Source organism: Tachysurus fulvidraco, chromosome 20 (assembly GCF_022655615.1).
Source record: "Tachysurus fulvidraco isolate hzauxx_2018 chromosome 20, HZAU_PFXX_2.0, whole genome shotgun sequence".
Classification (NCBI taxonomy): domain Eukaryota; kingdom Metazoa; phylum Chordata; class Actinopteri; order Siluriformes; family Bagridae; genus Tachysurus; species Tachysurus fulvidraco.
Window position 1 is genome coordinate 116,699 of NC_062537.1, and position 15,000 is coordinate 131,698.

The following is a 15,000-nucleotide window of genomic DNA, read 5'->3' on the forward strand; positions in this document are numbered from 1 at the left end:
TGCGCGAAAATCGAGCGCGATGGGTTTATTGCGCAATCCTTGAACTTTTCACACTCTCCCAGCTCAGGGTGTCAGGTCACAGCCTCTTTACACAACAGAATAGTAGAGAGAGAGGCTGTGCTGGTTTCTGGCCATTTAAACTGAGCATGCAGTCTTTTAATTCAAAGTTACACAGTAAACAAGTAAACAAGAAACACATGACCGGATGGACATGTCCGTAGAAAAATAGTTTTATTGAAGCCATTTTTGGGTCTTTTGACTTGATTTTTTTTGGTGAAAGCCAAGACATGTGGCTATGACCCTCAGGTGTTAAATGTTACCTAACATGTTCCAGAGAAATAAGATAAATTAAAAACCTCAGGCGAAAATCTAAAGTTTCCATTCTAGCCTCTGTAACTTTGTGTCAGTAAGGCCTAGAATCAATCTGACACTTGTATCTGAAACTAGAGAATCACTTCTTTCCAATGAGACCAGGCTGAGACCCCTGTGTGTTAAAGTATGTGGGAGCTTTTTGTTTTGTATACAATTTCGTCCGATCGTTCGTGTGCATGAACAGGCTAAACACCGTCCCCCGTTAAAGCGCCGTTATATTGTGTATAATAATAATAATAATAATAATAATAATAATAATAATAATAATAATAATAATAATAATAATAATTAACAGTAAATAATTACTAATTAATTAATAATTAAAAATAAATAACAGTTTATAAAACAAACTAAACATAAGCATGATAAATAAATGACTGTTATGTCAGTAACCTGCCAACAGGTGGCGCTAAATAAGCAGGAAAGGCGGAAACAGATCCACGTTATGGTGGTTATTGTTGTTCAGTGGGAAAAAAAACACTTAGCATTTTAGCATCCTGCTGTTAGCAGTGCGCGGTTCCGCTGCTGTCGCAAACACAACGTTTCACCAGGACATCGACGGTAACTATAAACTCTATATAATCCGTTTATAAACCGTTTATAGTCGGTGTTACTGACACTCAGCCCTCCGGTTCCTGCGCAGATCCGCGAGCAGGCAGCGGCTCGGTGAGTGAGAGCTAACGCCGGGAACAGCAGCCTTCACTGCGGGCTTAGTTTAGCTTAGTTTAGTTTAGCTTAGCTTAGATTGGATTAGTTTGGATTAGTTTAGATTAGATTAGATTAGATTAGATTAGCTGCTGTAGTGAAATATAACGTTGGAACTTTCTGTAAGTTTTATACTGTTTAATTTCAGCGGTTCTAATAACAGTTTTAATAAATTGTACGTAAAATCTGAGAGGGCCGTAAAAGTGCCATAAACTCGGTGTCTACGTGTCTAAATACACAGTTAAACTAAGCTCAGGGTTAATGTTAGGGTTAATGTTAATGTTAGGTTAATGTTAGGGTTAGGGTTAATGTTAGGGTTAATGTTAGGGTTAATGTTAATGTTAGGGTTAATGTTAATGTTAGGGTTAATGTTAGGGTTAATGTTAATGTTAGGGTTAATGTTAATGTTAGGGTTAATGTTAATGTTAGGGTTAATGTTAGGGTTAATGTTAATGTTAGGGTTAATGTTAATGTTAGGGTTAATGTTAGGGTTAGGGTTAATGTTAATGTTAGGGTTAATGTTAATGTTAGGGTTAGGGCTAATGTTAATGTTAGGGTTAATGTTAATGTTAGGGTTAATGTTAATGTTAGGGTTAATGTTAATGTTAATGTTAGGGTTAATGTTAATGTTAGGGTTAATGTTAGGGTTAATGTTAATGTTAGGGTTAATGTTAATGTTAGGGTTAATGTTAATGTTAGGGTTAATGTTAATGTTAATATTAGGGTTAATGTTAATGTTAGGGTTAATGTTCATTTATCTCTGGATCAGCTGCAGCAACACACATGTAATCTGCTCAGGGTCAGTGTTGGGGATCTAACAGTATGTTATCACTGGACCACAAGCAATAATTGTGTGTGTGTCTGTGTGTGTCTGTGTGTGTGTGTGTCTGTGTGTGTGTGTGTCTGTGTGTGTGTGTGTCTGTGTGTGTGTGTGTGTCTGTGTGTGTGTGTGTGTCTGTGTGTGTGTCAGATGGAGGGAGATGAGTGTGATATTTCCTCAGAACAGTCTGAACTTTCTCGCTCAAATAGAGGAAGTGTTTCTTCATCAGTCACTCGTGGTGAGTATCTGTTGTACACTCACACACACACACACATACATACACACACACACACACACACACACACATTGTTTTGATGTTTATGGGGCGTGGCCTCACTTCAGCTTTAACAGGTCACATGACCATAACATGTCTGTAGTGTGTAGCTGCTTTACACCTCCTCTATATTTTATTGTTCTGTGTTTTACACTCTTGGTTTTGTGGGAAACAGAAAAGAGACTCAGTTCACCTGAAAGGGGAAGTCAGTAAGGTGTGTGTGCTATATATATAGTGCTGGATTTATAACACATTCAACTTTGTGTCTGTGTGTAGCTCAAGATGTTTTGGTGTACCTGGTCAGTGATGGGGCAGTACAGGTGTGTGTAGAGAGTGTAGGCTGTGTGTGTGTACAGGACCTCGGACGCAGTGTGAGAGACGCCCTCAACATTCCTGACTCAGCTCAGGACGTCTTTGCCTTCTGGCTCTGTTCACCCCTGTTGGGTAAGACACACACACACACACACACACACACACACACACACACACACACACACACACACACACAGGTATGAGAACAAGCATTCAGTGGTGTTACTGTGTTGTTTTGGGTGATGTGTTGATCATCTTGACTAGTGTGTGTGTTGTAGAGTAACTACAGATATGTAGACATGTTAATGCAGAATCTGTAACTGATGGAAATTACTTCTTCTGATAGAGAACTAAATATTCGATGTAGAATATTATACTGTATAAATATGTGTAACCTGTGTGTGTGTGTGTGTGTGTGTGTGTGTGTGTGTGTGTGTGTGTGTGTGTGTGTGTGTGTGTGTGTGTGTGTGTGTGTGTGTGAACAGAGCTGCAGTTGAAGCCAAAACACCAGCCATATAAATTGTGTCGTCAGTGGCAGGACCTTTTGTACCGCTTCACTGATGGACACACAGAGGACATTGCACTAGGTGTGTGTGTGTGTGTGTGTGTGTGTGTGTGTGTGTGTGTGTGTGTGTGTGTGTGCAGATATTGTATGTACAGTTTGTTTGTGGGTCGTCTGTGTATGTTTATACTGATTGTGTTCTGGTTTGTAGATGAGCCATGTCTGCAGTACAAGAGGAACGTTTTTTACCCCAAATCTAAAGAACTTCAGGTAAACACACACACACACACACACACACACACACACACACACACACACACACACACACATTCACTCCTGAGGAAAATGCACTGTGTGTCAAATGTTGAAGTGCACAGAAAGCATTTGTGCACTTCTCTGTGTAGTTAAAGGTGGGGCCACCAGGTGAAAAGGGCGGAGCTACCAGTGAGCTGAAGGGGCAGAATCACCTTTCTATTTTTAGATGAACTTTTCAGGATTTAATTTCCCTCACATTCTGCTCTGTTTCTCTGTGTGTGTGTGTGTGTGTGTGTGTGTGTGTGTGTGTGTGTGTGTGTGTGTGTGTGTGTGTTGCAGGTGGAAGATGAGAATGTGTTGCGGCTCCTGTATGATGAGGCAAAATTAAACATCGTTGAGGGCCGGTACCCATGTGACCCTGAGCACTGGAGTCGATTGGCTGCTCTGTCCTGTGCTATCGAGATCGGTACAGGACTTGATGACCAGCAGCTGACTGCCGCTATCAGGTACACACACACACACACACACACACACACACACACACTCCAATTTCAGGTATACACATGTATTTACAATACTATATTCAGTTATCCCCCCCACCCCACCCCCACCCCTACCCCTGTGTGAATCAGAGACAAGAAGTTGTCATCGCTGCTGCCAGCCCATGTAGTGGGGGGTGTGGGGGCCGGGCTCCTCTCCACCCTCAGGCTGAGGACGGGGCGACGTGCTGAACTAGAGCAGAACTTACTGAAGGAGTATCGCACGCTACACACTGAATCACGCCCGCTCATCCTTCAGTACCTCGGCATCTGTCACACACTGCCTTATTATGGGTCAGTACACACACACACACACACACTGCCTTATTATGGGTCAGTACACACACACACACACACACACACACACACACTGCCTTATTATGGGTCAGTACACACACACACACACACACACACTGCCTTATTATGGGTCAGTACACACACACACACACACACACACACTGCCTTATTATGGGTCAGTACACACACACACACACACACACACACACTGCCTTATTATGGGTCAGTACACACACACACACACACACACACACTGCCTTATTATGGGTCAGTACACACACACACACACACTGCCTTATTATAGGTCAGTACACACACACACACACACACACACACTGCCTTATTATGGGTCAGTACACACACACACACACACACAACCACACACACTGCCTTATTATGGGTCAGCACACACACACACACACACTGCCTTATTATGGGTCAGTACACACACACACACACAGGTTTTTATATATTCTCTCTCCTCTCTCTCAGGTGTGCATTCTTTGTGGGTGAGATAGACAAGCCAGCTCAGGGTCTGCTACAGCGTGGTGGGCGTAAGGTGGTGAGTGTAGGGATCAGTCTGGAAGGAGTGTATGTCATCGACACTAAGGAGAAGGTGAGGATCTGTTATGACTGCAGGTTTTCACTGTGTTACTGATGGGTTTGGCCATGCTGTCATTTTTTTATTTCACTGCATGCTTAAACTAGTGTGTGTGTGTGTGTGTGTGTGTGTGTGTGTGTGTGTGCTTTTCAGCATGTGCTCCTGGGTCTGCGGTTCTCAGAGCTGTCTTGGGATCATACCTACCCTGATGCTGAGGGAGATTCGCACATCTTGTGGCTGGAGTTTGATGGAGAAGAAGATGGAACGCCTGTCAATAAATTACTGAAAATTTACTCTAAACAGGTACACACACTCACACACACTCACACACATGAATGCACATCCATACTTACTCTGTGTGTTTCATAGACGGAGCTGGTGTGTCTGTTTCCAGGCGGAGCTGATGAGCGGTCTGATTGAGTTCTGTGTGGAGTTGCGCTCTGTTGGTGACTCGGCTGCCTCCCAGATGGCTTCAGCTCAGGAGCAGAGTGTAGAGGGAGCGAGGGGGCGACGTGTGGGGAAAGTCCGCAGGCAGAGCAGTGTAGTGTGCAGCAGAGTGCACACACTCAACACCATCAGTTATGTGGATGACGGTGAGTGGAATGGCATTAAAATTTTCCCAGAGAATGGAGTAAGTGACGGCCCTGAGTCACATCCCTGATTCATCTCCTTACAGATGGGAGCACTGTAGTCTCCTCTCTATAGAGTGTCAGGGTGTCAGCCCCGACATCATGCATCCCGAGTCACTGTACTGAATGCCAAGTTACACCAGTTCTCTTTTATTATTAGCTCATGCTGTCACTTAGTCTAACAGACTTGGCTCGTTGATGTACAGAGACTATAATAATCACCTGCTCTCCTTTCAGGGAAAGAGATAAAGCGTCTGAAACCTAAGAGAGCGGCGTCCTTCTTCACCAAACAAACTCCTCCCTCTTACTCTGCTGTTCAGGTGACGGACAACTTGGAGCAGAGCTGAAACACTGCCTTCTGTGGAGACCAAATTCACACACACACAAATATATATAGTGATGAACTGAGGGGACAGACAGACTGGACCAAGACTGGGCCACATGGGTGAATAACAGGTTATAGCACATCGACGCTGAGATGTTTCTCCACTATGCAAACACCACTAAACCAAATGGAGAAAAAGACTCATGAGACAAAGTGCCAGAGTGTCTGATCTCAGTGTGTTCTCACAACAGTGCTTTATCACAGACACACGTCTTTATTGTCCACTCATCACAGACACACGTCTTTATTGTCCACTCATCACAGACACACGTCTTTATTGTCCACTCATCACAGACACACGTCTTTATTGTCCACTCATCACAGACACACGTCTTTATTGTCCACTCATCACAGACATGTCTTTATTGTCCACTCATCACAGACACGTCTTTATTGTCCACTCATCACAGACACACGTTTTTATTGTCCACTCATCACAGACACACGTCTTTATTGTCCACTCATCACAGACACGTCTTTATTATCCACAACACTGCTGTGTCACCAAGGTAATGATAGGCTGCATCCCAAACTGCATGTTTAACAAAGTCTCCTAGGAAGTGGGCTGTGTCCCAAATCTTTATAGTTTATAGCATAGTGACAAATAGTGAAATCACTTTTTATAGTACAGTTTCACCCTTAACTAATTTGTTAGAGAAGGGTTTTAAAAACACAATACAGAATAATCACACTGGTGTTTAATACAGTCACATATGGACAGAAGTGTATTGTTGAATATATTAATCTTGGAAATGTTGAGTTTCCCAGTTAAATGTGAACCACCTGAAATTTGGGGTTTGGTTTTATGGAGTAGAATCTTCAATGCTGTGTTATGTTCCAAACCCCACACACACACATTGCTGCATTTTGTAGTAATTGTGTGTGTGACGTAGGTGCCTGTTTTGACAACCTGTTCTGCAGCAGCACGTAATTTGGGACGTAACCACAGACCTTTACCTTATAGTTCATTCCAAAAAAAAAAAAAAAAGGTGAGAAATTGTTCTTGTGTTTGTGAAAATAATTTCCTGCTCACATGAGTGTTGGTGTAATTATTACAGAATGTACACTTTAATAAGAAATGTTTACAGCTGGCCTTGTTAAACCTCTTTATGCCTCGTTAGGCCTTATTAAGGCTCATTCTTATTATCTGTTTCATCATCTAAGTGACCTGAGACGATGTGCTCGCTCTGTTACACCGGTGTTAATTCAACACTCACACTGCGGATGGTGAAACGTTCACAACACTCAACATCACAGAGTTCACTAATGAAAGCCTGACTATGGAAATCATGTTGGCAGGACTTTTATATGACATTGTAAATATCTTTCTAATTTAAAGACTGTTGTGACCAATATAACCTGCTTTTATATCAAGGCTTGTGTGTAATACAAAGCTTTATATATCAGAATGTTCCAGATAAAGAAATTAAATCGGATGAATATCCCTCATTTTAACTCATTTTTACCTTTAGTGGATATTTTCCATGTTTTGTTTTTTTTCCTTCCATTTCTGTGACCTTGCACTACGAATATTAGTGATAATGATCTAAGATAATTACATGGCATGTATCTGGGATGTTGGAGCTCAGTGGTTCAGGTGTTTGACTACAGACCCCAGCTCCACCAAGACTCTGGGCCCCTGAACAAGGTTCTTAACCCTTAATTGCTCAGTTGTATAAAATGATATAAATGTGTCTCTCCCTGTAGGGTGACTGCTAAATGCCATAAATGTATCGGTGGGTTTTATAACAAAAAAACATGTAAATAAACTTTTGAGCTTATGATTAAGAAATAAAGCAAAACATTTGTTTAACACATTTTGTCACTTGCAGATAATTATGTTGCTCCTTTAGGTTGTAGTCTGACTTTTATTTTGAAATGTGAGCTCGGCGCCATCTTGGTTTACCTCAGCACAACAAACCTGAGGTAAAGGCGGACTTCACTGATGTTTAGCTGAAACCTGATTAAAAGGGCAGATTCTGTAGCTGTGTGTCATTTAATTGTTATTCCGGTAAAAATGGAGGTTGATGAAAGCAGTGGGGCTCCGAAGCGGAGGGTTCACGGCCTGCTGCAGCTTTATTACGGCCTCAGTGTGGACGGGAAACCGGAGCAGGAGGAAGCCGCGGATCCGTGTGACATCAACGGGCCTCAGTTCGACCCTGAGCTTTTCCTCAACAAGGTGACAGCAAACTGACTTAGACTGGGGTTAAACACTTATACTGGGGTTAAACACTTAGACTGGGGTTAAACACTTATACTGGGGTTAAACACACCTGACATACTGGGGTTAAACACACCTGACTTATACTGATACTACACCTGATACTGAGTTACACTGGGGTTAAACACTTAAACTGGGGTTAAACACCTGATACTGAGACTACACCTGACTTATACTGGGGTTAAACACACCTGACTTATACTGGGGTTAAACACTTGTACTGGGGTTAAACACTTATACTGGGGTTAAACACACCTGATACTGATATCACACCTGACTTGTACTGGGGTTAAACACCTGATACTGAGACTACACCTGACTTATACTGGGGTTAAACACACCTGACTTATACTGGGGTTAAACACTTGTACTGGGGTTAAACACTTATACTGGGGTTAAACACACCTGATACTGATATCACACCTGACTTGTACTGGGGTTAAACACTTGTACTGGGGTTAAACACTTGTACTGGGGTTAAACACACCTGATACTGATATCACACCTGACTTATACTGGGGTTAAACACTTGTACTGGGGTTAAACACTTGTACTGGGGTTAAACACTTGTACTGGGGTTAAACACTTGTACTGGGGTTAAACACTTGTACTGGGGTTAAACACTTGTACTGGGGTTAAACACACCTGATACTGATATTACACCTGAGTTAAACTGGGGTTAAACACTTATACCAGGGTTAAACAACACCCCTGATATCAGTGTCATGGTGTTGGGACTGGGCGGAGCTTTAAAGATGTCTAACAGTGTAACATTAATGACAGTTCTGTAGGTTCTTTATGTTCAGAATCTCCTGCTACACCTGTGTGCTGTAATGTCAGTGATGTGGTTACATGTAAATCTGTAGTTACACCTGTAACTCATTATATTCTACATTTAATGCATATTTTGTCTGTGTTGTATCTTGTTACTGACTAATCCTAAACGTGTGCGCGTGTGTGTGTGTGTGTGTGTGTGTGTGTGTGTGTGTGTGTGTGTGTGTGTGTGTAGATGAGAAAGGAGTGCTCTCTAACAGAACTAATGGACCAGGAGAGCTGTATGGTGAAGCAGATTCGCTCTCTGGACAGTGACATGCAGACTCTGGTCTATGAAAATTACAACAAGTTTATTTCTGCTACAGGTCAGTAAAACACACACACACACACACACACACACACACACGCACACACGCACACACACACTTTTTATAGCACTACATGACCAGATTTATAATTAAGTAACATTATAGAGGCATTAATAATAATTATTGGATATAATTAAAGAAAAGCATATTAATGTAGCTCTGCCTCCTAAAACTCTATTGTACATGACGGGCTAATGTTAGCTACCATCTGATGTTACAACTGTATAGTTTGTAAATGAATGTGTGTTAAGCCAGGCTTTTGTGTGTGTGTGTGCGTGCGTGTGTGTGTGTCCAGACACCATCAGGAAAATGAAAAATGACTTTAAGAAGATGGAGGATGAGATGGACTGTCTCTCAGCCAACATGGCTGCCATCACAGAGTTCAGTGCTAAGATCAGCAGCACACTGCAGGACCAGCACACACAGATCACCAAGCTGTCAGGCATGGACAAACTCACACACACACGCACACTCTCTGAAGCACTGAAAACACCATTGGTCATAACATTGTGTGTGTGTGTGTTCAGGGGTTCACTCTCTGGTGCGTAAGCTGCAGTTCCTGTTCGAGTTCCCAGCATGGTTAAGGAAGTGTGTTGAGTGTGGTGAGTTTGGGCGAGCGGTCAGTGCTCAGAGGAGGGCGCGCTGTGTCCTCAACCACTACAACAACATCACCTCGTTCAGGGGCATCCAGGATGGGTGTAACACCATCATGCTGGAACTAACACTGCACCTCAGGGACAGGTTCAGGTACACAGCACACCAACATGAAACACTCATTAAACACCCTCATTAATCTCATCTTTTTAACACATCTCTGCATTGTGTAAAATGAAGAAGAATGGAAGAAGAATCACACTTGCACATGATGTAAGTGTTTAATCACGTTAATGGTGTGTGTGTACTTCAGTGACAACAGTGCGAGTGCGAAGGAGCTGTCAGAGTGCGTGGAGCTGCTGCTGCAGCTAGACGAACCAGCTGAGGAGCTCTGTGACAAATTCCTAAGCCACGCCCACTCTAAGCTGGAGGCGGATCTACAGGTCTTAGAGGCGGAACTTAGCGATTCCACCCAGAAGCCAACCCTTGTGTCTCCATCCAATTCGAACCCTTTCCTGTCCCCGGCAAACAGGATGGACATTCTGGAGTTCATCGATCGAGGCTGTAACGAGTTTGTCAGTAATCTTTGTTTAGTTATTGCCTCTTATCAGGAGTTATTTATTACTCGTCCACAGGGAGGCGATCAAGCTCTCCAACACCTTCCTCAGATGGCCAGTGAGAAGCTGCAGTGTTTTGTGGACACTTTGGCAGGCAGGTACTTCACACTAGTGGAGCGCAGGATACAGGAGGAGAAGGGCGTAGGGGACAATTCCCTCCTTGTGAGAGCGTTGGATCGTTTCCACCGCCGTCTCCAGGCCGTGTCTAAATTGCTTCCGGGGTCAGTGGTCACGAGCCGGGGGACTGACATCGTTATCAATGCGGCACGAGAGCGAATCAAACAGTACCTGTGTGCGTTACAGAGCTTCTACCTGGATAGCCTGACTGATGTCAGACAAGCTCTCGCTGCACCACGGACCACAGTTAGTGGAGCTAGTGGAACGGGCGGTTCTGCTGCCAAAGATTCCCAGCCCACTCTCCCAGATTTACTGACCTCGCTGTCAAACTCCATTCTCAATCAGATCAAATCTGTTTTAATGTCTGTGCACCTCTTCACTGCTAAAGACATCACCTTCTCCAACAAACCCTACTTCAAGGTCAGTGTTTATATTATAATCATACCATATTAGCCCCACCAACAAAGAATTCCCTCAGTTTAAATCGTGTGTGTGTATGTGTGTGTCAGGGGGAGTTCTGCAGTCAAGGTGTGAGAGAGGGGCTTATTGTGAGCTTCATTAAGTTTATCTGTCAGTCATCACGTCAGTTCTGTGAGAGTGCAGGCGACCGGAGCAGCTCAACCCCGCCCACATTACTGCTGTTGCTGTCACGCCTCTGCCTCGACTATGACACCTCCACTATCTCCTACATCCTCACGCTGACTGATGAGCAGTTCCTCACACCGGTAAACACACACACACACACACACACACACACACAGGTCCTGTTGTGTGAAGAATAGCTGTCTCACTCTCTGTCTGTGTTAAACGCAGCCTCATTCTCCGATAACTACAGTGACGACTCTGTGTGCTGAGGCCCGAGAGGCAGCACAGAAACTCCTCAACCACTACGTCAAGGTAATGCTAATATGCTAATATTCAGTTTAACTCTGACGTGGGAAGTTGCAGCTTGGAGCTAGCTGGAGCGTCAAGCTACAAAATGTCTAAACAAAAAAACGCTAATACCTACGTGTGTATGTTATATGGACACGTTAACCAGCTCCTCGTGAGTGATGTCTGTTTTCCTCCACAGAAGAGTAAAGTGTATCTTCAGTGTTTTAGATTTAATAAGTGAATATATCTGTGTGGACAGCTAGTGTGTGTAGATCCAGTAAAACGTCTGTGTTGTCTGCTGAGGCTCTGAGCAAAGACCTTTCTGGGAGGTCTGGAATTACAACCTCTAAGAAGATCCCAGAATAATACGAGTGTGAAAGCAGGTGTTGGTCACTGTTTAAAAGCACTGGAACTGTTGTGTGTTTTAAGGTTCAGGGTTTAATCATCTCTCAGATGTTGAGGAAGAGTGTGGAGACAAGGGACTGGGTGAACACCATCGAGCCACGGAACGTACGTGCGGTCATGAAGAGAGTGGTGGAGGACACGACGGCCATTGACGTCCAGGTATCAGTGTAACTAACTGTCGATGTGTTCGTGTGAAGGGGGTTTTGATCGGGAGTGGACGAGCAGGTGGTAATTTAACTAATTGTAGAGCACATGTACAGCTGAGATTGTTTACAGGAATTGTTCATTATGGTGTGTGTGTGTGTGTGTGTTTAGGTGGGCTTGCTATATGAGGAGGGGGTGAGGAAAGCCCACAGCAGTGACTCCAGTAAACGTACATTCTCTGTCTACAGCAGCTCCAGACAACAGCTGCGTTATGCGCCCAGCTACACACCCAGGTACACACACACAAACAAAAACATGATGTACTGTCTACGATAAGTGTGTTTTACACCTGTGTGTGTATGTAGCGCTCCAATGGACACCAACCTGTTGAGTAACATCCACAAGCTTTTCTCTGAGAGAATCGACATCTTCAGCCCTGTGGAGTTCAACAAGGTAGGACTGTCATGATGTACAGTGAGAGCATCATATTAATTTTATTACTAAATGATCCTTTATAAATAAATATTCTATTAATATCAATGTTGTCTGTGTGTGTGTGTCAGGTGTCTGTGCTTACAGGTATAGTGAAGATCAGTCTGAAGTCGTTGGTTGAGTGTGTACGTGTGCGCTCGTTCGGTCGGTTCGGATTGCAGCAGGTACAAGTGGACTGTCACTACCTGCAGCTTTACCTGTGGCGCTTTGTCTCGGATGAAAACCTTGTCCACTTCCTGCTGGATGAGATTGTGAGCAGCACAGCACATCGCTGCATAGATCCAGTTCCCATGGAGCAGAGTGTCATTGAACTCATCTGTGAGCGGGGGTAGACCCAGGGTCGTGGTGTGGGGCAGAGGCATTGGTGTGTGTGTGTGTGAGAGAGAGACAGAGAAATATGATGTGTGTAAGTGATTGTGTCTTGTCTGTTTGTGAACAGTAATATAATAATATGGAGTGTGTGAGTGAGTAATTCTGAGACTGAGAGTTGAACTGAATTTCTGAATGAACATGTGAGCATTCAAGTATTTATTTGAGTAATAAAGCTGTTGTCCTTAATAAATAAAATCACTATCATTCGACTGGGTGTTTCTAACTTTACTGTTTATACACTTTAGAGATTTTAATCTGCACCTTGGTTATGAGAACCCTAACTCTAGTTTACAACTTTTCCACCAAAAAGAACCGAGCGCTGGTTCAGAGTCGGTTCCCCTGGTGAACCTTCTGAGAACCGGTTTGCCTTTCCACCAGTTAGAGAGCGTCACAGAGCCGAGTGTGACGTCACTGTATACGTGTCACGTTACACAGCGACGTTAGCGCAGCAGCGACAAACACAACAACAACAATGGTGGATGTTACTTTACTGTTAATGCTCATGGCTTTGTGAACCTACATTAACACCCAAACGTGGCGAATCCGACGTGTACGTGCGGCTCCGTGTAATCTGTATAAACGGAGTTTGTGATGGAGAAAGTACTTAACGTTATTTTATCATTAACACAGAAAAAAGTTAGCATTAGCATGTAGCTACCTACTATCGTGTGTGCTGATAACTGATTATATCGCGGTAAAGTAAAAGTGTATTAAACATTAGTAAACTTAGTAAAAAAAGCCCCGCCCACAGCCCCTACTTAAGGTACGTTATCAAATGCGCTAACAGTAGCCCCGCCCCATGCGCTAACGGTGGCCCCGCCCACAGTCATTGACACTAGCGGTTTGTAGACTAAGGATCACTGAACACAATTTAACCAAATACAAAGTATTTATTCCATTTTCATTTATTAATTTGTGTGTGTGTGTGTGTGAGTGAGAGAGAGAGAGAGAGAGAGAGAGAGAGAGAGAGAGATTATGACTGGTGGTGTTTATTGTAAGTGTTTGTTACCTTTTTGGACCCCTCCATCATTTGTAATGTTGCTCCCATATAAAGCAGTTCAGCACAAGCCCAGACATATTTAGGGTCATGATTGAGGACAATGTCCCATCCAGGTTTTGTTCAAACCCACCATCGAAAATACCCTCTGGGCTTCAGCATTACAATGTGGAAGCACTAAAACCAAGGCTGCTTGCTGAGCAGGTGTTGTCAGTGACCTGGGGCCCCCTGGCACCATCTCAGGGCCCCCAGTTTGAGAACCACTGGCCCTAGACTACATGTCCTGAGCAGGTGTTGTCAGTGACCCGGGGCCCCCTGCACCATCTCAGGCCCCAGTTTGAGAACCACTGGCCCTAGACTACATGTCCTGAGCAGGTGTTGTCAGTGACCCTGGGCCCCCAGTTTGAGAACCACTGGCCCTAGACTACATGTCCTGAGCAGGTGTTGTCAGTGACCCGAGGCCCCCTGGCACCATCTCAGGACCCCCATGTTTGAGAACCACTGACCCTAGACTACATGTCCTGAGCAGGTGTTGTCAGTGACCCGGGGCCCCCTGGCACCATCTCAGGGCCCCCAGTTTGAGACCCACTGGCCCTAGACTACATGTCCTGAGCAGGTGTTGTCAGTGACCCGGGGCCCCCTGGCACCATCTCAGGGCCCCCAGTTTGAGACCCACTGGCCCTAGACTACATGTCCTGAGCAGGTGTTGTCAGTGACCAGGCTGTAAAACTGCTGACTAAGTTACAGACACTGATGACAAACTCCTGCTGATGATCTGGGAAACGTCTCTAACAGCAGCCACAATGTCATTGTTTGTGTTAAACACGTTGTGAATGAGTTGTAACATTAAACAGGAGATCATGACTTACTCTGTGCTCAAAGTGATGCTCGCAGCTCCAGGGCTTTTCTCTGTGGGGCAACGAGGACGATGATGAACAATTCAGGATCTGCTTTTTTCTCATTGGTTGTTGTGTTAAATCTTACCCAGATACAATAGTGCTGTTTTCTGATTGGCTGCTGTGTAGCCTCTTGTTTTGATTGGCTGATAAGTGTCAGGCTCGACTAAGAGCTCCAGGTGTGACGCGCTCTACGGCTTATTAAATATTAAATATATGATAAATAGTCCGTTTTTCTGCGTGACAAATGACCGACATGAGGGACACGTTAATACGTGACACGTGAGAGCCCTGGTAGCAGAATTGAGAATTTCAAACTTAACAAATTCATAACATATCTATAAAGATTTGTGACAGACTAATCATAAATATGATGATTGTTTATTTATATATTTAAATAAATATATGTTTGGGAATAGTTTTTTTTTGCACCTATATC

The 15,000-nt window shown here is 43.8% G+C and overlaps 3 protein-coding genes across 4 annotated transcripts in view; all 3 read left to right on the plus strand.

Annotated features, from left to right (window-relative positions):
* The first annotated feature begins 775 nt into the window (after window positions 1-775).
* Window positions 776-7,504, plus strand: frmd8 (FERM domain containing 8). Of its 2 annotated transcripts, XM_047804513.1 has the most exons (12): window positions 817-933; window positions 1,016-1,038; window positions 2,048-2,135; window positions 2,448-2,615; window positions 2,969-3,070; window positions 3,197-3,255; window positions 3,580-3,746; window positions 3,873-4,073; window positions 4,569-4,692; window positions 4,831-4,980; window positions 5,072-5,270; window positions 5,544-7,504. In XM_047804513.1, the coding sequence occupies exons 3-12, from the start codon at window positions 2,048-2,050 to the stop codon at window positions 5,651-5,653; spliced, it is 1,368 nt and encodes a 455-aa protein (XP_047660469.1). In that variant the 5' UTR covers window positions 817-933; window positions 1,016-1,038; the 3' UTR covers window positions 5,654-7,504. The 2 variants fall into 2 exon arrangements, with proteins under 2 accessions (XP_027014256.2, XP_047660469.1); XM_027158455.2 differs by lacking the exon at window positions 1,016-1,038 and having other exon boundaries at window positions 776-933.
* A 73-nt stretch (window positions 7,505-7,577) lies between these two features.
* On the plus strand, window positions 7,578-12,877 carry vps51 (VPS51 subunit of GARP complex). The gene is made up of 11 exons (XM_027158454.2): window positions 7,578-7,870; window positions 8,922-9,051; window positions 9,350-9,496; window positions 9,582-9,801; window positions 9,962-10,802; window positions 10,892-11,107; window positions 11,196-11,279; window positions 11,685-11,819; window positions 11,976-12,097; window positions 12,170-12,257; window positions 12,368-12,877. Exons 1-11 carry the CDS (start codon window positions 7,709-7,711, stop codon window positions 12,626-12,628), a joined length of 2,406 nt encoding a protein of 801 aa, XP_027014255.1. The 5' UTR covers window positions 7,578-7,708; the 3' UTR covers window positions 12,629-12,877.
* Window positions 12,878-14,971: 2,094 nt separating this feature from the next.
* LOC113650249 (ubiquinol-cytochrome-c reductase complex assembly factor 3) overlaps window positions 14,972-15,000 on the plus strand; it is a 2,245-nt gene continuing 2,216 nt past the window's right edge. Inside the window, exon 1 of the mRNA XM_027158457.2 lies at window positions 14,972-15,000. This exon is cut by the window's right edge and continues 224 nt beyond it. The gene's annotated coding sequence lies outside the window, so the exon portion shown is untranslated.